This window comes from Mustela nigripes, chromosome 4, assembly GCF_022355385.1.
Source record: "Mustela nigripes isolate SB6536 chromosome 4, MUSNIG.SB6536, whole genome shotgun sequence".
Taxonomy (NCBI): Eukaryota; Metazoa; Chordata; class Mammalia; order Carnivora; family Mustelidae; genus Mustela; species Mustela nigripes.
In genome coordinates this window covers 187,226,657-187,249,049 of record NC_081560.1, presented here as the reverse complement: position 1 = coordinate 187,249,049, position 22,393 = coordinate 187,226,657, and the positions used below count along the sequence as shown (strand labels likewise).

Here is a 22,393-nt window from a genome sequence, read left to right as displayed (position 1 = left end):
TCTACCAAAGGTAGAGTCTGCAACCAAAAGGACAGCATGCACGACAAGTGTGTCCTTTCTTTCCCTGGGGAAGGGCTGGGTGGCACACGTGTGCCAGAGGCAGACATCCCTCGTCAGCACTGAGACGTCGGCCACCTCCCCAAGTCCCAGCGAACAGCCGAGCATCAGCTACGATTCACTATTGGCTTTAATGCCTCTCTCCGAAATACACTGCTGCAAAACTTGTGGCAGCCATCGTTCATCCATAAACTGATAAACATCGGTAAACAGAGTCCTGGCTGACCTGCCGCCATGGCTGAGATACAAGGTTAAAGAAAGGAGAGGGAATGTGGAGGAAGAACACAGCCCCCCACACTTCAGGATACGAACTGAGCAGATTCTGAGCATTATCAGGCCACCAAAGAGGTTAATTTCTTAACCAGAACATGGATCGCATAGAAAGAAAAGTCGGAACATCAACGGAACATCTCAAGCAGGGGGTCTCTACAGCACTGCTAGGTCAGGGGCAACTCACCAGAGAGGCATAAACCCTCAAATTCGGACAGCCGGCGAGTGGGTCTAACCATCAGCCCCATCACCCCACATTACATAATTGTGGGGTTGCAGGGATCTGGGGCTTCTCCACCCAGAAAAGCAAATGCCCCAATCCCTTGTCCTGCCTTACAGCACGCAAACACTCTGGCCCTCCCCAGGCGTGTGGACTCGGAAGTGCTGGGTTGGGACTGGGCTGGAGCCCCACTAAGCTCTGCGGGGACCACCGCCCCCACCCCCAGCCCCCTGGCAGGGCATAAGGAGACCAGAGTTTCCCTTCGGTCCTCCTGAGTTTTCCTCGTCTCCCCACGTCAGAAAAGGAACGTCTTGTACCCACCGGCAACACACACTAACCTCTCCCCTCACTGTTCGGATGCTAGAAAGAATTTGCTTCCCTTGCTCTTCTAAGTCAACAGAAAGAGCATCTGGAAAGCGAATCAAAGGCTACAATCCACGTATGGAGGGTGAAATTCTTAGCGCCCAGCCCTTCTCCGGCCTCCCGGCGGGTGGCAGACACGGGGTGCTTACCTTACAATCTGCTCCGACACAGGCCTGTGAAATTTCGGGGGCAGATCGAGTTTGGGCTTTACGGTGAAGCACTGGATATCTGAGGGCAAAGGGGGTTAAGGACCAGCGGGCGGGGTGCGCGTCGGCCGCGACGGGGCCCCCAGGCCCACCCAGCCACCCAGGCGCACGGCGCGGGGGCCGCGTCCCATTCCGCAGGCTTGTCGGAAAGGATACACTGGCCAGGAGAGTTCTTAATGTCGTCGCCTGGTGGGGACGTGGTCTTCATTTTCTCGGCGTTGGGGAACTGGGTTAACAGCCGCGCTTCGAAATCTTCCCGGCGCTCGTACTCCTTCCCTCGGTAAATGAAAACTTTCCCCTGGAAACAATGACATTCATCAAATACCAGCGGGGAAGGCCAGGACCCACGCACGCGCCAACGCACTGATCTTCGAAAGATGCTTTCTTTTTCCTTTTTTTAAGCCACTGATTGAAGAACAGCTTGGAAGTGCACCAGCCTTGTTAATCAGCACCGCGCCGGCCGCGCACAGCAGTCGCCGGTGTCGAAGCAGCACCGAAGGCCACATGCCCGATGGCCGCGGCTGCGCTTCCGTGCGACAGCGGCGCTCAGCTAGAACCACGGGGGACCGAGGGGGCCATCGGGGCCCGCCTTCGGGGGGGCGTGAGGCGGGCGGAAAGGGTCAAGGCACGAGGGCAAGTGGGTCTTTGCGGGTAGGCCCCGATGCGCTAGCCTTCGTCTCCCGAGAGGAAGTGAGACTCTGTGAGTCCGAGGAGGGGCTCACCGCTCGGAGCCCGAGCACGACCTTCTGCGGCGTCTCAGAGGACGCAGCCAAGGGCAGAGCCGAACCAGGGAATGGGGTCGAGAGCAGAGGAGAGAGGGGTGAGGACCGGCGGCCTCTCTGGTGGTGAGAAACCAGAGGACGATGGCAGCACTTCCCTCGCCGCACGGCCGCCTTGTGTGAAGAATTACCCACTGATGAGTGGGGGGCAGAGTGTCAGAGATCTCCTTCGAACAGCTGGCTTTTGTCCATCTCCCATGACACTCCGTCACCTCCATAAATTCCGAGCTGGAGAGAGCCCAAGTGGGGGTGCTTTTTGAGGGCGAGGTGTCCCTGGGGTGGGTGTTAGGCAGGCGAGCGTTCTTCCTCACACAGGCTGCCCTGTCGAGGCCATTTCTGTCTGGGTGTGACACGGTCCCTCAGGAAATGTAGCTCTAGGGAATTTTCTGCTTCTAAGATGTAGCAGGTCTCTGTACCTTCAAAAGTCAATGGTGTGTCCTGAGTTGTCAACTGAGTCACGGAAAGGTGGCAATGGGTAGTGTGACGCCCCCCGAGCCTATACCTCCTGTCTCCCAACACCCTGCCCGGCCCACCTGTCTGATCCTGAAGGAAAACTGTAACAAGGAAAAGATGCCACAGGACCCGAGAAATGGAAGGCTGGGGCTGACGCTTTCCCTCACAGGATCTGTTATTTCAACAAGGGGACCCTGAGCCGGAGACCCTAGGCTGGCTGGCTGCAAGTCAGGTGCGGCCTTATCCTCTGTCATGACCCCGGCCGGATGCCCGAGAAGAGAGACAGCCAGCAGACAGATGCCCGAGAGGAGAGACAGCCAGCCAGACAGGAGAGCATTCTGCTGCACGTTCTTTCCCTCATCTCCTGGAGACTACGTGCAAAGTCAAATTAAAGTTTGTCTAATTAATTAATTTTTAAAAGATAAAGAGAGATCCTACGGCACTCAGTTTATTTCCTTCCTTGGCCCTGACTTATCTGAGTCCTTATAAATCACTAAAGAAGGAACAGTTTAAGAATTGAATATTTTTTTTCAATTTGTGTTCAGGTATGTCTTAAAGTACCCATTATGGAAGAAAAATGTTCTCTTTCCCGAAAAAATAATGTCAAGCAGAAACCAAAGTAATATGTAGTCTTAATTAGAAATACAAACACAGTGTGGGCATCTTTTAAGGCCATATAAAGCCAAACATTTCAGAAATCCAGAAAGATTTAATGTGTAACAGGCTACTGCGAGCTTGCATGCATCTATTACTCCCTGCACTGGAAGAAAGACACAATAATAAAATGTATATAAAGGCTTTAACAGAAAAACACTAGTGAATTACAGATGAAAACAGCACTAACATTTTCTAGAAATGTCAATTATTGTGCATTCTGAAGCAGTCCCTTCAAACATGAAAATAAGGGAGAAAGATACATACAGTCAGATATTTATTGCTTGTAAGAGCCATAAATATTAACATGAAGGCAAAAAACAAACAAACAAACAAACAAACAAAAAATGAAACCAAAGAAACAACCTAATGAGACCAACTCTCAAAGAAAAACAAAGCAAAAGGGACAGCCAATTCTCAGAGGCATTAAACAGCCAAACATTTCACCTGCTTTTTTGTAACTGCTAATGTCATTGTCAGACTGACCCCTGACAGGTGATCTGTGAAGCATCGTAAATATATTGCTATAGTCCCATGCAATTATTCAGGTGCGGCGGGGAACTGGGTAATCAGTTCAATATTAATCAAGCCCGTTAAACTCTTCATTCGCACTTCGCATTTTGTTCTTTGGACGGGGGAGGTGACCCAGTGCGGTCCCTGGAGCACACATTGTGTGTGCCCTCCCCGCACACACCAGGCGTTTCTTCGCTCGGGGACTGCAAAGTGCCCACCCCACCCCCAGCAAGTCAGGAAGCCAGGGCAGAGCTAGTCAGTGGCCTTAAGCCACAGCACTATCCCTGGAGGGCCACATACGTGCTGGAACGCCTCGGCACAGCAGAGGTCAGCTGTGGTTTAGGGTCGGTCCCTCTGTTTCTTACAGACACAAATGGGAATGCACCCACAGATTCATACACATTAATTAAAGGCTTTAACAACATCGACTCCAAGCTCCTACTATAGCTGGGTTTTTTATATAAAATAGAATTGATTTCAAAAATCTTCCCTGATTTGGGGAACATTTATAACTTAATTTATAATGAAATGTCCTTTAGTTATTCTTTGGTAAGAAGACTGCTCCAGAATCTGGGCTTCTGACCGACTGCTGTCTTAGGTGTGTCCTGGCTCAAGGAGAGAGGGCCGACCAGCAGTGACAGGGCGGGGCCCATGCCCCAGTCACGCAGGACCCCGAGAGAGTGCACAAACCAACAGGTCACTTTTCGGAGCAGACCAGGCCTGCAAGGCTCACTGGTGGTTGTCTGATAAACAACATCAGGCCCTCAGCAAGAAGTCCTTCCTCCTTGTGGCACCAAGGAGGATCTTACCCTATCAGGGACTTCCATGTGATCAGAACCACTAGAGACAAAGGGACACACTCTGGGATGAGAAAAACCTCCTGACCAGATCTAACTGCCCCAGACAGCCGTATTCCAGGCAAGAGACCGCCTTCCCGGAAACCAGAGGAATCACGCAAGGTCTCCCAGCATGAGAGAAAACCGTGTGTCTTAAAAAAAATATCGTAAGGAGTGATAAGAAATCATGACCCACTGGTCAATGGCACCATGAGAAACTTCAAACAATTCTATTAGTAGGTCAAGAAGTATTTATTTACACAACTTCTCCTCTGGCCTCGTGAGTGCCAGGGAAGGGGCATCCGGTGGACAGTCACAGTGTGTCTTCAATCATGTGTCAAATGACACACACCTGTCCAAGGGAGGGAGCCTGACCCAGAGTCCCCAGCAACTCGGCCATGGAAATCCACTTGCAATTGCTCATATAATTAAAAATATACATGTTCATGGCAATATCATTCACAGTAGCCAAAACAACCCAAGCGTTCACTGAAGGACAGACGGACAAGTAAAATACGGTAAAACTGTGTGGTGGAATATTACTCAGCCATAAAAAGGAGGGGAAAGCGACACGTGCTCCAACACGGATAACCTGAAAACACCAAGCCGAGGGAGACGGACCAGACACAAAAGGACGAGCACTGTATGATTTCACTTTATGAGCTACTGATAACAGGCCAATTCCTAGAGACATAAAGGAGCAGGGTGTTGCCAGGGGCTGGAAAGTGGGGCAATGCAGACTTACTGTTTAACTGGCTATGGAATTTCCCTTTGGAGAGATGAAAAAGTTTGCAGACGGATGACCGCACAGCAGTGTACGGAACCATCACTTCAAACTGGTAAGATGGTAAATTTTATGTTATCTGTACTTTATCACAATTAAGAAAAAAACACACGTAAATCCCCAGTTATGTTTAGGAGAAATCAGATGGAAGGTTTATATGCAAAGAAAATATTATCAGACCTTCTTTCACCCCCTAAGCCAAGCACAGAGCTGTTAAGAGCACGGATTCAGACTCTGACCCACAAATGCAAAGTCCAAGTCGTTTCTCAGAATGGGAAGGGGCTCTCGAGCCAGGGAGCAACCCTGGCTCAGATTCAACAGAATCAAAATTTACCCGAAGGAATGTGGGGAATCCTTGTCCATAGTAGCCGACAGCGAAGTAGTCTGGTTTCGGTCTTATCACTTTCACGATGTTTTCATAAAACTGAGCCTGCTTTTTCTGAAAGGAAGAAAGAAAACGTCAGGTTTTAATAGCATTCAGTTTCTTCTAGAATCTTCCGGTGGGCTCTTCAAGCTTTGGCAATTCCAGTTGGGTGGGAGTGTGAGGATGTGGGAGGCTCAGCCCGGGACACAGGCATCTGGTCACCTTGCCATGTGGCCTTGACAGAATCTGTCACTCACCCCCAGTGTTTAGCAGAGAATCTGACCAGAAGAGCCGAATTCAGTAACCAGTAGGATTTATCCATGTTTCTGATAACCAAAGAGGTGCCACAGAAATGTTCTTTTCTTATAATTAAATGGCTAGTCTTCAGGATTTAAAAAACTGGTATCAATTAAATACTGGGATACATTAAAGAAGAATTTAAAAGGGCAGAATTCTGGTCTAAATTAATGGCAGAAGGGTCTAGGCTCCTCTCCCACCCCCACCCGCCTCATGGACGGGGTCAGTTTTAACCCAGCAGCGACTCTCAGCGTCTCTCGGGCCACCAAGAGCAGTGCACACATGGAGCCGGCAGTTGCTGACATAGAAAAGCTCAGAAAAATCGTGGAGTCTGGCTTCCAAAGCACTGCTGGGAATATAAGTGAGTACTTGTGGGCCAGAATCAGCCAGCAAATACATCAAGACCATCCTCCTAGACAAAATGGGGGACCGTGGCCACCGCTGCAGAAGACCTGGAGAGAATCTCTGAGTTAGAATGGAAAGGGAAATCCCAAAAAAACAAGCACAGATCACCCGTGTTCGTTTAACTATAAAGAAAAGTGGGCTTACCAGCAACTCACTGAGCTGTTCGTAATCAAACATCTCGTTTTCATACTGTTCGGCAAGTTCCTTACCAAGAGCAATGGCCTCCTCCCACATCTGTGAGGAAAAAGAAAGAAAAAGGAGAAAGAGAAACCCAACGCGGAATCATGCAGTCAAAGAATTTATTTAACATCATTTAACAATCTGGAAACACGCTGGCCGAATCTGAAAACACCACAGGAATAATGTCACAAAAATATAAGCATTTTCTAGAGCCTACAGTCCTTTGGCTCATGACCAGACGTCAGTGACTAAACGGGTCCACTACTGGCTGGTCAGTCATGCTGGCCTCTGCCCAGGGTCAGAGCAGTCTGCCCACCAGGTCTGGCCCACTCTGTCCTCTCTCCGGCTGCCTCCGGCTGCCAGGCACGCCTGCTGAAGCCCGCTGGTCGGAGCAACAGGGGAGCCAGCGGAAGGAGCCACCGTACAGGAGAAGCTACAAGGAGCCTGGTTTTGCTCCTTTCCCCAGTTGTCCCATTAAACAAACGCTGGACTGTCAGAAAGAAGAGGATGTATTTCAGCTCCAAATGGAAGCTCACAAGGAGTTGCTTTGTGTTAACTCTGAAAGAGGGAACTTTCTGGGGTATTAGTTTGAAAGAGGATTTCCAATCAGGTAACTGACTTATTAGAAAGCTGATAAATTTTGACATACAGAATACTTTGCTGATGCATACAGTAAGACCTGAATTTCCCTTATTTTTCTTGGGGAAAATTAAGTGGTTTACTCAGGAAGAATAGGTCACATATGGAGGAACCATCTCCTCCAGGAAGGCTTTCTGGGTGCCAACTCTCATGCCCTCTCGATGACCCAGCATCCCCTGACTTCCAACCTTCTGGTTATGTAGAGAAACTGAAGTGCTTCTCTGTCATTCCTTCTCAGAGACCGCAACCCCCTTGAGGAACTGAGCGTTAGTGGAAACCACTGGACCACAGCCGAGGGTCTGCTCAAGAATGTTTATCAAAAGAACTGAAGCTTGCTGACTTCGAACCAGGAAAGCATGGCACCATCCCCCACATGTCTCCCACATGTCCCCCACATGTCCGCAGCCAGGAACCATCCGTTTCCCAACTGCCACTATTCCCACAAGATGGCAGTGCTCAAGTCAGGACAAGTGACTCCGAACTTGCTCTCTGTCCAGCAAGTCCCCTGCCTTGTCAGGTGGGACTTCATTATACCCATTTTGCAGATAAGGAGGTTGGGGATCAGACAGATCAGTAAGTTGCCCAAGGGCACAGAGAGGTATACCTGGCCCAACCGGATCTTCTTCCAAAGTTCTTGCTTTTGATGGCTGTCATAGTTTGGGCTGCTATATATAATAAAGCACTGTAGATGGGGCGGCTTAAACAGCAGACATTTATTTCTCACAGTTCTAGAAGCTGGAACGTCCCAGATCAAGGTGCAGGCAGATTCGGTTCCTGGTGTGGGCTCTCGTCTTGACTTGTGGGCCAGCACCTTCTCACCGTGTGCTCCAAGGGCCTTAAGCGAGCTCTCTTCTTCTTCGTAGAAGAGCAGGAATCCCATCATGGCGCCAAGCCTACTCATGACCCAATATGAACATAATCACGTCCCAAAGTTCCATCTCCGAATACTATTAGGTGGTAGATCAACAGATGAATTTGGTGGTTCGGCGTGGGGAGGGAGGAACACAAACATTCAGCCCGTAACGACGATGATGTCAGAGCATTTCCAGCTTCTCCCACCCCCTCCTACTGGGATGGGTTTGAGAGAATACTAGGCTAACCATGAACCCCAGCTGAACTCCATGAACTCCTGCTGAGAAACAAGCTGCTGGGCCCCTTCCTGGCACATCCTTGTTGCTAAGGACTCCTCTGCTGGTTGGTCTTTGCTTCTTAGGAGAATGACCATTGTGGGCCTTACCTATTAATAAACAGCCCAATAGATTTAAAATACTCTTTAGAGCCACTACTTAAATAAACCATCTGCTATTTTTTAGGAGGAAAAAAGCTATTCTGGAATAAGAGTTACACTTTAATACTCTGCAAGACAAAATAAAAATAAGCCAAGAGTAGAGAAAGATTTCTGAGATGGGACCAGTGCCCAGGGAAGAGAAAGTGGCCAAGGTGCCCTTCCTGGGTCCGCGCACCTGTTCCCCTTCCTAAAGTCATCAAGTCTCCATCCCGCTGGAGCATTCAGAGCTGCCCTGCATTTTCTGTTTTAATCTGCAGCCTCAGATCCTCCTGGGTCCTCTGCCGGAGCCCAAACTCACATTTCTAGGAAGGAGAAGCCTCTCGCACTTTGTATTTCTTTAAAGCTCCAGTGACCAATTCCTCCCTTAGAGTCTTTCCATTTCAAAGAAAACATTACCTTTACTTGCGATTCTCTGTCAAGAGAATTTTGTTTAAGTTTTTTGCAAGCAAACACATACTCTATTAGCTGCCTAGAATGTTTGGGCATCTAATTTATTACCGAGTAAAAGCTTAATCTGTTTTTATCCTAAAAGACAGATGAGATGCTTTAGATACATATCAAAAGTAATTGTTTTTAAAAGAAATGTTAGTCTTGAGTAAATATCTTATCCGACTCACCCTAAGGTGACACGATTGTGTTTTCTATCAGATTCTCTATAAATACACCTTCTCCCCACTCCCTCCCCCGCCCAGGGCCTTAAAGGATTCTGCATTAGGGAGATTTTAATTGGATAGGGCTCGAAGGAGGGGGGGGTGAGGGGGGCAATTCCTATTTCCGATATGAACACCCTGAAAGATGCTTCAGTGCCAGGGAGAAGACAGATTCCATGCGATCAAGACCGAGATGACCTCCAGGAAAGAATTGCTTTGACCTGTGGGTTTGAACGTCCTGCCTCAGCTTCTGGGCTAGGCAATGAGGTTTACCATAGCCCTGAATGAAATAGCACCAGATCCTCACACGGGCCTGTTTTCTGATTAAAATCCTTACCCCACTTCACCGCGTCTTGACACCGCGGGTTCCTCGCAGCGCAGAGCGCCGTCCCACCAGCTCTTGCCGTCAGAGGGTCTGGGCTCCTTCAGGCTTGAGAGGACCATCTTGTCCCCACCATTCTGAACCTCCCAGTTTCTGGAAGTCCCATTTCTTCACGTTTCATGAATATAACTTTTTTTCCTTTCTTTTTTTTAAAAAAGATTTATTTATTTGAGAGAGAGAGAGCGCGCACAAGTGGGAGGGGCAGGGAGAGAGAGAGAATCTCAAGCAGACACCAGGCTCCTTGCGGGCCTGGATCTCATGACCCTGAGATCATGACCTGAGTCAAAACCAAGAGGTGGATGTTCAACCGAATGAGCCACCTGGCGCCCGAAACTCTTTTTTTATTCTTCCTCTGATGAAACTCTTCCCTTAATTCCCAGACAGCAGTGGCTGTAGAGAACAGAACAGCTATGGATTTCCTATGGAGAACGACTCAGTTGATGGTGACCCACTCGGGCAGAACAACACTGACCTCCCTGGACCAAGGAGTCGTGGCAGACGAGAGAGAAGACGCCAGCCGGGACAACCGTCCCTTTCTGATAATTCGGGCTGGTGCTGACTCGCTGGACCGCGCGGACAATGCTAGTTTAATTCACTTACTAGTCTAAGTGACTCACTGGTGAAGATGCTTTTTGTTTTGTTTTGTTTTCAGATTTTATTTGTTTATTTATTTATTTGAGAAAGAGAAAAAGCACATGAGCAGAGGCAGAGGGAGGGAGAAGCAGACTCCTTGATAAGCATGGAGCCGACGTGGGCCTTGATTCTGGGACCGTGGGCATGGGATCATGACCTGGGCCAAAGGCAGATGCTTAACCAACTGAGCCCCCTAGGAGTCCTCAGTGAAGACATGTTATGGGATGCCAGGTTTCAGCCGTTCCTCTGCAAGTCAGCTGTTTCTTCAGGCAATTGTTGGGGGAAGACTCCTATTCAGCAACCTCTGAATTTCCCATCCCATGTAGGTCTCTCATGTCTGAATGGATGAAGGTGCTATGGCCTGGAAGAATCCAGAACTCCAGCTGAGGTCCCGCAGCACAGAGGGAAGCGAGGCGGCCCAGAAACAGATTTAGGTCTTGTCCAGTAAGCAGGTCCAGGAGCCTGTGCGTCAGTCTCTTTCCAGTCCCTCTAGCAGGAGGTCTCTTTCCAGTCCCTCTAGCAGGAGGGGAGGGAGTCCCCAGAGAAAATGTGTCATGAGAAGGGTCACGTGACTCCAAGGGCTGCGGCTCAGCTGAAAAAACAGAGACCCTGCAGGCCTCACCCTCTCTCTAGGCCCCTTGCTTTCCTGAGCCAAGCCCTATCCTGGGTCCTGGTGTTTTTACCTGGCGTCGGCTGATCAAATCAAGGGAGCCACATTTTTCCAAAGACATTTCTCAGGGACAGGGTCAGGCTCCCCCTTCCCAGCCCAGCAGGTGCACTGTCTCTGTGGTCTGCAGCTCAGAGCTGCCCGATCGGGCAGTCATAATATTGTCCTCCTCTTGAGGGGGCAGAGACAGAGTCAGCACCTGAGAAAGTTGGTCAGATGGGGCAGGAAGCCAGGGGGACCTGGGACTTGGGCTGGGCTCAGGGAGCCTCGATGACAAGGTTCTCAAACCACATCAACAATAAACCCTGCCCCTCTGAGCAGTCAGGTACTCAAGGAATCACTGCCCATCTAAGTCACGGTCATGAACCTGGCCTGTTTCTCCCCGAAGGGAAGACCTGTCGGAACAGGAAACTATCTGCTCAGCTTTTAACGCCCTGAAAGGAAAAGCGAGGAAGGAAAGATATCTTTATAACATAGAGGTTTTGCGGTTTTTCTTCTGGCCAGGACATCTGCAGTCCTGCAAGAGAAAAGCCTATGTCAGGCAGCAAAGAAGGGATGCTGCTTCGTTCCGCGGGGAGTTACTGGGCATCTATGATGGGAGCGGGCTCCAGAGAACAGGGAGAGGGACAGAAGTGAGGACAGAGAGCTCTTTGAGGAACAGTGCGGGAAGGAGGAGACGGACAGTGGCTGGAGAGAGGAGTCAGAAAGAGAGAGAACTTCTTAAGTTAGGAGAAACTAGGGCACGGATGTAGGCAAATATGTATTATTAGCCTACAGAGAGCAAAACATGGACAGACAGGCTGGCCTGACGTCCAGGGACAGGCGAGGGGCTCCGGGGCACAGGGTAGGGGCGTGGAGAGCCCATCCCTCCAAAAGGACGGAAGCAGAGCATACAGGGACAGAGACCAGTGGGGAAAGGCACACCAGGGATGTGTGGACGGTGACAGGGCATCACAGAGCTGGGGAACTGCTTGCTGGAGAGTCAACTACTCGGAAAAGAGAGTGAACATGTGCCAGGAACGGAGCCTTGTCCCTTGGAATGGCTTTAACTGCCTCGTGGGAAGTCAAACCTCACTGGGCTTAGCTGGAGCGCCCCTTCCGACTGCGTAGCCAGGTGAGGATACCGACCCTCGCTCTGCCTCAGGCTGCTGGGCTGTGCCGGGCACCCTGGCTCCTCCAGCATTTGCTCTTCTGACATCGGCCCATTTAAGAGGCACTCCGCGATCAGCTGACTTCAAGTCTCTGGAGACGTCCCCTCCCTTTTGTGATCCCTGCTGCCGGCCACTTTGCCTGGGGCCCCCGCATCCCAGGCCTGCACAGCTGCTCTGGCCTCCCCGCAGGTCTCCACCCCTCACGCCCCCAGCAACACCGCCCTCCTCTGCTGGGCAAGAGGAAAAGGAAGTCACCGCTGCCTCTTCTCATGTGATCTCAAGGGCTCCTTGTGCCTGATGCAGTAAATCCAATCCTCAGGAGACGTACGAGGCCAAGGGCTAAGTGGCTCTCAAGTCTCCTACATCCGTGTGTCTTGGGACCCCCCCCCCCCCCCCCCCCAGCCTGTAGACACATTCCTTGGCATCCCCAGAAAAGCAAGATGGCCCGGGAGCCCTCCGTGAGCTAGCACGACTCCCACTCCTTACCATTTCTGCTTCTCCCAGCCATCGCCAGGCAAACTTTATCTCCTTCCTCAGGAGCCAATCTGTGTGTCACCTCCTCCAGGAAGGCTTTCCTTTCTCCCTAAAAGAAGCAGTCACTCCCACACCTGTTAGACTGGTACACCCAGAACCCACCAGCATGACGGACCAGAGGAAGGTTTTACGTATCTGCTTGCACACAAGCCCGGGGGTGGACTAGCCCCCCTGGAGGCAGGCCTCCGTCATTCCAGCCCTGGCCATGGAACACCTGTTAGGGACCCTGCAGACCGTGGGGAGTAGTGTGGTTACAGACTCTAAGCACTGATTTTGCTCATGCTTTGATAAAAAGACAAATTTATTCCTTTTTTATAGGAGCAAATAAGTATCAATGTGATCTCTGGGAACACATTAGCAGGTCAGATTCTCCCTAACTGAACAGATGCTGGCAAATACCCAGACGCCCAAACATCTGGGGATGCTGAGAGTAACCCAGGAAGACGGTGTCTCTGCCTGTGCCTGAATTCCCGCAATCGCCGCCGCGCTTTACAAGGGAAACTCATAGGATGGGAAAATTTCACCCCAAAGACTTCGAGAAGAAATGGACTCATTTCACCAAATGCAGACACTGGCTCCCCAAATCCCTATTTTTAGTTCACAGGAAGACGCGCGATGCCTCATTTTTGACTTGGGCACAAGGCAAAGTGGGAACTTTGTCGAGGCGAGGTTATTTTAAGGGAAAAGGAAACGGAGCTGCGGCTGGAAGCCGAGTCGGAGCCTCGCCCCGCATGCCGGCCAGCAGTCCTGCTCCCTCTCCAGGCGCCGCCGGGCTGCTTCCCAGTTTCCGAGGTGGCTTAACGCGGCTTACTGCGGACTCCCGCACTCCGACGCCGCTCTCCTGGTAGCGCGGCTGCTATTTTTGCCTCATCCTCCATAGAGAAGCCTGGTAATTTTCAGCGAAGCACTTGGATTAAGGGCTTTATTGAAAATTACTAGGCCTCAACCAAACACAATAAGGCAGACAATGCAGCGCGTGTTCGGGAAAGAACACCCGTCTGCCAGGATGAAACCCGACAGCAGGCTTTCAGGGGGATGCTCAAACGGGTGGTAAGAACAGAATGGAGAAGGAGCGAGGAGTGGTTATTAGCCCAGGAAGGAAGAACTGCAAGAGAATGAAAGGGGCAACAGATGGAAATGACGTTTTTTGGAGACACAGAAAAAGATGAAAAGCCCAAGAGCTTGGCTGAAAGACATTCAAAACTTTTTAAAACGATAGAAAGGCAAAAATAGAAGAATGACTTCGTGTGGAAGAAACACGGAAAGATAACAGGACATAATTCAAAAGCCGGAGTGTCCGGTATTAAGCAGCAGAAAATCCATTCAGCGTTCCAGTGTTCAGAGCACAAAGGCAGAGAAAGTTTTAACGTACTCCAAGCCTGGTCCCTTGTCCTCCGCTGTCCCCGCAGCCCCTGGGACGCCTTCCACGGGCGCCCACTCCTTCACTGCCCGCCAAGGTGTTTGAGGGACGTCCCTGCCTTGGATTCTGTCCCTGTGTCCCTTGGGAAGATGAATAAATTTAACAGTGCAAATGAGCTCTGGAATGCATAAAGTTTCCATACATTAAGGACATAATGAAGACTTCCTTAATTACCCAGGGATCCGGCCACATGGTGACAGCCTGCATCGATGAAGCTTTAACGGAGTCATACTTTTGCCGGACTGAGGCCCTACTGAGTTTCCATTTTAGAATTTCGTGATCCCCAGCCTTTAAATCCAACGATGCCGTGAGGTCCCCTTACCCGGATATATGTTTTTAAATCAGAGCTGTAATGTTTTCTCCTTAAGATGAAATAAATGTGAGATCACACCAAATGCTTGTGACCTAAATGACCCTGCGCCCCGCGATCGCGCGGGTCACGGCGCTGGGGACGGAAGCTGGGTCAGCAATGAAATCAGAGGGCGTGGCCCGCCCCGGACGCCCTCCGGGTCCTGCTCACTCACTGAGGAGCCCCCGCAGCCATCCTGACCGAGAACTGCCGTTTCTAGAAGACGCACAGAATCCAGGAAGGAAAAGCGGCTCAGGTGTTGCAAGATGATCTTTGTCTGATCTGTAGGCTCTGCAGTGAACGTGGTGCATCAGGCTTGGGAAAGGGGGCTGAGGAAGCGTTCCCAGCCCCCCCAGAGCTCACACCCTGCAGAAGTGAGCTCAGGGATCTGCCCCCTTAGATCTCTCAGGGACTCAGAGTCTGAGCCAGGAAGCAAGACCACACAGAGGAGACAAAGGTGCCCAACAGAAGGCACTTTGTGGTAGGTCTGAGTGACGGTGCCCTCCCGAGTCTTTGCTCAAGTGCCGGCTGGAAGGTGCTCCACTCAGTAAAGGACGAGCCAGAATGGCAGCGCTGATGCTGGTGGAGCAGCACCTGTGTCAGGGTAGGGGTGGGGGGAGGGGGAGGGGAACTCCCTGCACTACCCATTCAATTCTGTTGTGAACCCGAAACTGCTCTCAAAAGTAAAGCTTACTAAAAACGTTTTTCACCCGAGCATCCAGTTTCTATGAAGACCCGGTCTCCCTGAGAGGGACACAGAAGCTCAAGGAGCTTCAGCCAAAGCAGGGCCTGGTGACTGAGGGGGTCCCTGGACCTGCTCCCTTGTCATTACCAGGAGCTGCTTAGAAATATGCAGCCTCGGGCCCCACCCAAGACCTACTGAATCCCAGTCTGCACTTTACCAAGATCCCCGGGCGCTCAGGGGGCTGAAAAGAATGAGATATTCAAAGCATGGAGACAGGAGACATAGAAATAGTTCTAAGGCCAGGGCAAAGGGTGCCTAGGAGACATCTTCATGGATGATGGGGGCAGGGAGGGTCCAACACGGAGAGAGCGTGGGAACACAACAGCAGGTGACAAGGGACCTTCCACACCCAGGGAAGACCATGGCAAGTCCAGGCGGTTGGGAATCAAAGAGCATCTGACCTTTTCTCGACAAAGGCCAGATGTTGTGGGTAGAGAGAGGCTTGAAGGAGGAGGTGGGGGGCCCCAGGGGCATGGGAATCTTTGAAGTGCTTCAAGCCATGCTAGATGCTGTGGCCACACACTTTACTGTATGTTTCATGAAGTGTGGTGGCCCCCGGGGAAGAGTGGCAGGGAGAGGGGGGCAGGCCCCTGGGACTAGACGCCGGGAAGAGAGAGCTCATGCAAAGAGGACTGTGGATGAGCTGGCTCTAGAAGGACCTTCTCTGTCCAAAGACTGGAAGGGCTCAGCGGGGCCTCAGGTAGGATCCTGGCCCAGCCAGTGAAGGTATCAGAGTGCATCGGTCAGGGGCTGTCATTCCCAAAGGCACTTAAATACGCAAATCACAATGAGAGAACATGACTCCTCCTTCAGAGCTTGGAACCTGAGAATGAGATTATAACTGATTTTGGTCAAAGCAGGAAAGAGAACAACATACCTGAGGGGCATAATGCTCCATTTTAAAAATAAAATAAAATGAGCACCAGAAAGCTGCCTCTTGCTCCAACAAAGCTATGTTAGTTTTTCTTGGTTTCTCATGGTTTATCTTCATTCACAGCTCTGTTTCTGCCTCTTTCCTTTCCTAACATTTGCCCCGTGTTTTCCCTTCCAAGAATCCTCTGCCATAAAAGAGTCTCTGACTCACGCATCCCCTCAAATTTCCTGACGTGAATAACTCCCACACTCCTGACAGGTTTTTTTCCCCCCAAATTGTAGAAAAGACATTGGGTCACAAGAAAAAAAAAAAATCTAATTTTGATGCTAGTTATCATGCTTTCCCTTTCCGTTCTGACATAAGTTCTATTATTTCTTGGCTTTGGTCCCCATGTTCTAATTCTCTTAGATACTGTCTAGTTTTTCGAATATCCACTCAGCACGAGTGCCAAGAGGCAGAGAAGCAGTCCCAGCTGCCTGAGACGGCCCCGGAGGGTGAAGGACAAACCCTCCCTTCACACCAGCACGTGGACGGATGTGCCAGCAGGACCAGGGTCTAGACACTCAGAGTCTTTGGCTCAGATCAGCACCGTCCGATAGAAACATGATGCACAGGAAGTATGTCATGTCAATTACTAGTAGCCACATTTTAAAAAGTGGGATTCATTTTAGTAAAATTTACCTACAACATTACCATTCTGGCACGTAATCAGAACACAGAAATTAGTGAGATACTTGATGCTGGCATGAGTCGCTCTAGTGGCCGCAAGAAGGTACATGGACTGGATATCTGCCCTTCACTTATCCCCTCAGAGTTCTGGAGGCTGCATGCCCAAGACCAAGCCCCCGGCTGGATGGTTTCTTGGGAGGCCTCTGTCCTTGGCGTGTACAGGCACCTCTTCTCACTCTGCCCTCACAGGGTCCTTACTGTGTGTCTGTGTCCTAATCTCTTCTTAGAAGTGCACGGGTCTGATTGGATCAGGGCCCATCCCAGTGACCTCACTTTGCTTTGTCAACTCTTTCATAGACAGAGGTCCTCGAGATTAGGACTTGACCGTGTGAATTGCTGGCACAAACAGCTCAGCTCTGAACAATGTTCTCTATTTTACACTCAGTCTTAAAAATCCCGCGTGTATTAGATGCTGACAGCCCGTCTTGGTTTGGACTGGCCACACTTCAGATGCCAATGACTATGTTCAGGTGCCAATGACCACATGCCCCTTGTGACTCTAGGATCAGAATGCTCAGGTTACAGTCCCACAGCACTACCTAAGCACCAGCTTCCGCAGGGCACCTGCTCAGGGGTCCCCCACATTAACTGAGGCCCTTCTCAAGTTCCCATTGCCGAGAACACTTGCCATCCATCACCCAAGAGCCACTGTGAGATAGGCTTCCCCCAAGATGACTGCAATCTGCAAACAGAGACGTGTACATCGAGGCTCTCCCAAAATCAGCTTTGGTGATCTGCAGCAATGAGCACAGCCACTTGTCTTACTCCACTGTGTTCCGAAAAGGCACAGAGGACGTTCTTTTTTCTCAAGTCCTGCACAGGCCTGCACCTGGCAGGGACACCCATGTCCACATGAAAGTGATCTGGCACAAAATGCCCAAATCAGATCCCCTCTGTGACCTCCTACCTCCCTCCCTCCCCGGCTGGGCAGTTTCCAGGGTCCTAGGCACAGGGAACAGGAGCCCACTTTCTCCTGCTGTGCATGCCATGCCCAGCCCTGCCCTGATGGAAGAAGGAAATTGACCTATGGAGAAATGGCGATCAAAGCCCAACACCAGGTTCTGTGAGATCTCTCCATTTTCACAAGTCCAGTTGTGGGGAGCTGTACTAGCTGGGGGACTTGTGTGTATATCACCTTTTCTAAAACATACACCTACTGGGGTAATCTCCATGGGCCCTGAGAGGCCCCCGTTAGAAGCCCGACTCACATGTCTACTTCTACGTCCTCAGAGGGGGAGGTGCTTCACGTCTGCCCCTCCTTCTGGGAACTTCCATCCCCGGGGCCCACTGTGGTCCTGTGACTTGCTTTAGCCAATGGCATGAGCAGAAACACGTGGGTCATTTCTGGGCAAGGGTGTGCAAGGCCCAGACTTGCAACTCACCGTCCCTTCATGGCTGTGTTTCTTTGTAGTGAAACCTGTGCCCTTCTGGGCTCTGGGACAGCAGCACACACATGTGGCATGAGTGAAAAACACCCCTGGGTGGCCCAGAGCCACTGAGACTTTGGGTGGCTGAAACTCTAGCATATTCCTATCCACCGGGACTGATGGAGGCGATGAGTAATTGCTTCCTTCTGTTCTCTTCTTCCCAGGAAATGTCATGCTTGTTGACGTCAGACTAAGTTTTTGTGCCTTGAAGCTAATCACTCGGGTACTTCAGATCTCATCTGATGAACTTTCTCCCTCACCTGTGCTCACTCTCCAAGTGAGCTTCCGACAAATGAGGGGGCTTTGGTTCTCTGACACTCTGGTGGAAAAGTAACAAATCCTCAGAAAGTGCTTTTCAATCTGTTTTGCCAAGACAAGTCTAAAAGCTACTGTGGAGACAACCCTCGTACACTGTGATTAACAAGCACTGTCTTCCGGACTCCAGGAAAGCCAACTGGTCACTTTCCCATAACCATCTCCATGTCTCCTTCAAAAACAGGACCACACGAGAGCGCTCCCTCTGCCTGCTTCTCTTTCTGCCTCTAATCTTTTGTCCCTTGAGCTTTTTCAAAACCAGGATGTCTCAACCTTGGTAATACTGACATTTTGGGCTGGAGAATTCTTTGTCGTATGACTGTCTGTACGTCCCAGGATGCTCAGCAGTTCCCTGACCTTCATCCACCAGGGCGAGGGCTGTCTTCTCTCCCAGTCACGCCAACCTCAAATGTCTCCGGGAGGGTCCTGGTTGAGAACCACTCTACTCTAAACTGAGCATATTCTTTTCTTTCCCCTTTCCATACGAGCCTGCCTTTGCTAGAAATGAAAAGGACTCTGTTCTTTGATTTATTATTTATTGCAGGCCACGGACCTGCGATAAATGAGCATTTCCCACTGTCAGGAGTCACTCTTAACTGCTGAGTATCCATTCACTCTTTCACTGGTTTCTCCAACAAAAGCCCACCGGGTTACATGCCAATCATTTTGAGAATTAGACACACGGTGGGAAGAAAATGTGCGGCTATGTTCTTGGCACGGACGGCCTATTGATAGAGCTGCTGACAACCTACACGCACAAACTTACCGCTGCAAACTATAGAGTGCTGTGGAGGAGGAGAGACACCGTGGGGTCAGAGGAGAGATGACATTCAAGCTGAGATGAGAAGAAAACAGCCAAGAGCAGGAGAAGCAGAAGCCACCAGGCAGAGGCAGGCCGGGCTGGTGTGTGTGAGCCCCCCCACATTTGGGTGATGTGGCCGGAATACAGGGTGTGAGGGAGGGAATAGGGGTGACAGGAGGAAGTCTCAGGGCCGACGCTGTCAGAGGAGGCATCGAAACTGTGAGAGCCCAGAATGGTCATGAGCAAAGGCACACATTCCTTCAGCCCCGATGACATTCGGCTCCCCCAGGTCCCTCTCCTGCTCTGCCCACTCCAAGGCAAGGCCAGGAGACAGCAAGCCAGGAAGTCATCAGGGTAAGGAATGGCTGAATCAGCCTCATTTCTTCTAGGACTTTGCTGAGAAACAGGGTTCCCCCAGCTGAACTAATAAAATTTTAGTAATCAGCCTTAATTACGAAAGCATCTCGTTGCCACGAAGAAATATATTCTGTTCCACTGCAGGACTAGGCGTAATCCAACAGAACATTTCCAAGTGGCCTCTGGGCGATCTCCATGCTATTCCGAATAGTTTGATTTTTTGTCTATGTGAAGGACAGTAGGGAATGAATACAACACACATTATCTTTTCAGCAGGGTTTGGTCTGTATCGACAGCCACGAAAAGAGGTGGCCAGCATCCTTTTGTGCTCTAAGTGCTGTTGTGGGTAGAATTTTATGTGTCCTGCCTCCCCCCGCTCCCTCCCTCCAAACATAGGTTGAAGTCTTAATCCCTGGTTTCTGTGAATGTGACCTTATTTGGAAATAGAGCCCTTGGATGTGATCAGTGAAGAGGAGGTCACACTGGACTGGGCGGTAAATCCAAAGACTGGTGGGCCTGGAAGAGGGTAATCTGGACACGGCGACACATACAGGGTGGGTGCCATGTGCTGTCGGAGGCGGAGCTTGGGGCGCTGAGGGTGGCTAGCAGCCCCAGGAACTAAGAGGAAGGCACGGAACAGATTCTCCCTTATGTCATCCTCACACAGAGAGCACGGCCCTGCCAACACATTTGCGTCAGACTGAGAGCCTCCAGGACGGTGACAGAACCCACTGCTGTCATTTAAGGCCACTCAGTTGGTAGTGCTTTCCTATAGGAGCCCTAGGAGACACACATGGTACCTCCATGGAGTCTCTGGTTACCTTCCCCCGAGTGAGGAAAGAAAAGCAGGTAACCAAGAGGAGTTCAGAATCCTAAGGAAGTCCCAGAATGAGCTCCAAAGTCCCTTTGGTGGCAGATTTTCAAAACTTCCAAAGTTCAGGTACCTTTTTCTCTCCCCCAAATAGTTACGGCTTATGTGAATCACAAACTACGCTAATGAGATCTGTTACTGGCTGGGAAAAATGATGGCATGTTTCCTTTTCACAGAAGTCCAAGAAATAAATAATTTGTGGGAGCCACTTAATCTAGAATCCACCAAAACGGAGCACTATGGGTCTTACCACAGGATTCATTTTTCAGCGCTCACAGAAAAACACAAACTGTGAAAGGAATCCATTCGTTCTACGTGCCCAGAAGCTTTTCCATATCAAGGTTCCAGCCACAGTGCTCTCCGGCAGGACAAGCAAAACACTTGTGCTTTTTAGTCCTTACTTGCAGAGCCTCTGCAAAGGGAAGAACTGCAGGGTTTGGGGCTAGGATTTCTACTTAGAAGTCCCAGCAGGTGGACCATGCATAAAACCTTCCAATACACAGTCTGTGACAAGTGTCCGATTCCACAAACATCCTATGTTACAAGACATGTGCTGTAGGAAGGTACACATAAAAAGGAAAGCAGAGGAAAAAAAAAAGTCTCTTTTTTTTTTTTACCTTGCCTTTGTCGAAGTAGTGGATGATTTCCTGGTAGAGCTGTTCCTTCAGCTGGCCCTGTGTCGTCGCCTGGTACCCGTCCCGCTGGGTGAGGTGGGCCGCACACACGTCCTCCGACCACTGAGGCCAAAGCAAAGCACAAGACAGGTCAGGCGAGGGTGTGTCCAGTGCCACCCCTGGCCCACTGTTGGTCAGAATGCACCACGGCGAGGCCCCCATGCCCTGCATGTACACAGGCCATGGTCCCAGGGACACTTGGGGCTGCTGGGACCTGGAAATGAGTGCAGAACCTCTGTGCAGAAGCCCACGAGGAAGGAAAGACAAGAGGGAGGCAAAGCTGGGCCTCGATTCATACAGAAGAGAAACCCAGCAGTTTCTGGAAATCACAGAACCGTCCTCTTGCTGATAGCGCCTTGTAACTCCTGAGATGAATCACGAGCTGGGCGATTTAGGGGCTGTCTCAGGTGAGGCATCCCGGGGGGCTGCCCTCCATCTGGAGATCCTCAACATTTTAGTCAACAGCAGAGAAGACACTCGGATCTCACATAGCAGTCGTACCTTTAGGCTTCGCCTTAAAAATCAGACTCGCGTATCCTGACTACAACCAGTCGCTACAAATCATTAATTATGGGATTCTCGCGGCCTAGCTAGAGTCCTGCCTTCGTGGGGGATAAACGTAAAATTTTAGGTGAGTCTACTGTGTAACTACAATAAAATAAATAAGGTTCTGATGTCGAATAACTTCCTTGCATTTTAAAATCACTTAAAAAATATTGAGCAGGGAAGTAAAAATCCCTCTCCCCCTCCCACTTAAACACTCACATGATTTCACTTGATTACTAGGGCTCAAGGCTAACGGTTTTACTGCTCTTGTTTTTGACAAAATAACCAAAAAAGATTATATTTGAGAATGTTTTGTTAATGAACAAGAATATATCTGTCACGTTGAAGAACACTTTTCATAGCAATACAAATAATGCCTTTCTTCCCCCTTCCTCTTTTTTTTTCAAATAATGCCTTTCGTAAGTTGATTAACCAGCATGAGTTCACGCTGACTGCAATTATCAAAACGTCTTTAGGGAACACTGTGAAACGTCATGGTGTAAAAGATATGGAGAGAAATTACAGAGCATTCGCCACTTAACTGGAAAATCCAGAGTCCCAGTAGAAAAGATAATGCATCCGGGCCTGTGGTTTGGGATGTGAAATGCCCTCGTGTGATCTATGACAAACCCATCTGTGCTCAACAGACGTTTATGTACTGTGAAAGAGGAAGCTGAGTGAGCATTTTGTCAACCCCATTTCAATCCTGGTAAAAAGAAATACCTTCGTCTTTGCAAAAATGCCTTATTATTGAAATTTGGGGTCCTCAGAAATGAAAACCATTAGAATTCCTAGTGGTATGGCTGGTGTCAGGTATGCCAAGGGAAATCTTTATCGTCCTAATCGCATTCCTTGTGAGAGCTTTATGTGTTGTGAAGCCAAAGGGGGTCTATTGATGCCTACTGATGAAGATCCCAGATGGAGCCTTCTCCTCTTTTCTTTGTCATGGACCCTTTTGT

The 22,393-nt window shown here is 50.0% G+C and overlaps 1 protein-coding gene across 3 annotated transcripts in view; it reads right to left on the bottom strand.

The window, feature by feature from the left end:
* The window catches only part of DOCK1 (dedicator of cytokinesis 1), a 490,751-nt gene that overhangs the window by 31,028 nt on the left and 437,330 nt on the right, over positions 1-22,393 (bottom strand). For all 3 annotated transcript variants that reach the window (XM_059398805.1, XM_059398806.1, XM_059398807.1), the window contains 5 exons: positions 20,832-20,951; positions 6,346-6,435; positions 5,470-5,574; positions 1,273-1,414; positions 1,060-1,138 (listed from right to left, as the gene is read on the bottom strand). In XM_059398805.1, coding sequence (XP_059254788.1) covers positions 1,060-1,138; positions 1,273-1,414; positions 5,470-5,574; positions 6,346-6,435; positions 20,832-20,951 — 536 coding nt within the window. The remainder of the gene's footprint in view (positions 1-1,059; positions 1,139-1,272; positions 1,415-5,469; positions 5,575-6,345; positions 6,436-20,831; positions 20,952-22,393) is intronic.